This window comes from Aplysia californica, unplaced genomic scaffold, assembly GCF_000002075.1.
Source record: "Aplysia californica isolate F4 #8 unplaced genomic scaffold, AplCal3.0 scaffold00254, whole genome shotgun sequence".
NCBI lineage: Eukaryota > Metazoa > Mollusca > Gastropoda > Aplysiida > Aplysiidae > Aplysia > Aplysia californica.
Window position 1 is genome coordinate 128034 of NW_004797524.1, and position 1579 is coordinate 129612.

The window sequence follows — 1579 nt, forward strand, 5'->3', positions numbered from 1 at the left end:
AACACCAACAACTGAAGACTTCCAAAGACGAAACTTTATAAAATATACCTGTTTCAGGACCCGGTGCACTTCCTTCAATACAGCATCTGGGTCTCGGACTGAGCAAATGGTCAAGGTGCACACGACAGCATCGAAGGACTCACTCTCGACCTGTGACATATTTTCTCCAAATGCTCGGATAAAACCATTAAAAGTGATGTGCCTTTCCAGATTTTTTCTCAAGAAATGCTCATGGTCAGGGTTTGGGTCCAGCGCTGTAACTTTCGTCCCTTGTGGATAAAGAGAAAAGTTTTGACCACTGCCGATGCCTATTTCCAGAACATTCAAAGAGGGAACTCCGAGTTTCTTTTTCAGATCTGGGAGCGACCTGAATAATAACACTTTCTCCTTTGAACAAAGTCTTGAATGAAAAAATCCACAAAAGTAATAACACGCAGCAGCTTCAAACTTCAACTTTACACTCTTGAAACGCATGCCGAATACATAATGAGCAATGATCCACAAACAAAGAAGAGGAAAAACAAGGTAAAATATACAAAAGTGGAGTGCTGCATCAAAGTGGGACATTTTGATGAAACAGTCTTCAAAACAGGAGTTTATAGATCTAGTACTGTAATAGTCTTGAACTAACACACTCTTTCAAAGGTGATTTAAGAAGTGTGTGTATACATATATATTATTATATTATTAGCAGGCCTAGTCTGTCTATAGTACAAGAAGGCCTCTATAGAAAATCCAGTCTCTTCCGGCACTAAAGAAAAAGCAAAACACTTTAAAATCAAAGAAAAACTAGGCCTAGTTCTACTTTGTTCGTTTGTTGTTTTGTGTGTACGTTTTTCCAAGAAACAGCAGGCTAGGGAACACCAGAGATCACAATATTATTCCAAGACGACCAAGACTTGGACTTTGGAAGTCCACACCCAGGAATTTAAGTTCATCCAAAATGTGAAAAATGACAGTTTGACTTGCACTCAATTCTCGTCTAGTCTAGATTGGAACAATGTTTTGATTGTGTTCCAAACTTATCAACTCGTAGATCTAGATTCTAGAACATGTCAATGAAACATGCACTGGGCTTGATCTCGATTGTGAACTTTGCCCCGATCACAGGCAAATCGATCGAAGCCACCGAGGCCCAATGGAAGCTTTGGCTGATAATCTATAATCTCTTGAGTTAATAGAATGTCTGTCTCAGTTTAACCGAAAATTTTGTTATTTCATTTCTAGCCACAATGACCATCGACAGAATAAAGGGTGTTGTGCTGCAGGTGGCCTGCCGAAAGTGTTAAAACTGATGAAGACAGGTCCAGCCAGAGTTGAATCAGGCGAAATTTGTTTACAAGATTACTATGAAGCCTAATTTTTTCCTGCTACTACTACTACAAACTACAAATCTACTTCTGTTTATAATATAGGAGGTAGGCTAAGGAAATGGTACCGCCCGTTTGATCTTAGCCTCAAAATCATTGAAAATAAATGGCTCAGAGAGGGTTAGTAACCATAATAATTTATTATTTTTACTTTGTGATTGCAGCAATACTATTCTTGACTATATAACACCACAATTAGGATCAAATGC

The 1579-nt window shown here is 38.5% G+C and overlaps 1 protein-coding gene across 1 annotated transcript in view; it reads right to left on the bottom strand.

The window, feature by feature from the left end:
* LOC101853006 (methyltransferase-like protein 7B) overlaps positions 1–1579 on the bottom strand; it is a 4593-nt gene extending 3014 nt beyond the window's left edge. Inside the window, exon 1 of the mRNA XM_005100629.3 lies at positions 49–1579. Within this exon, the coding sequence (XP_005100686.1) occupies positions 49–567 (519 nt within the window). The 5' untranslated portion in view covers positions 568–1579. The remainder of the gene's footprint in view (positions 1–48) is intronic.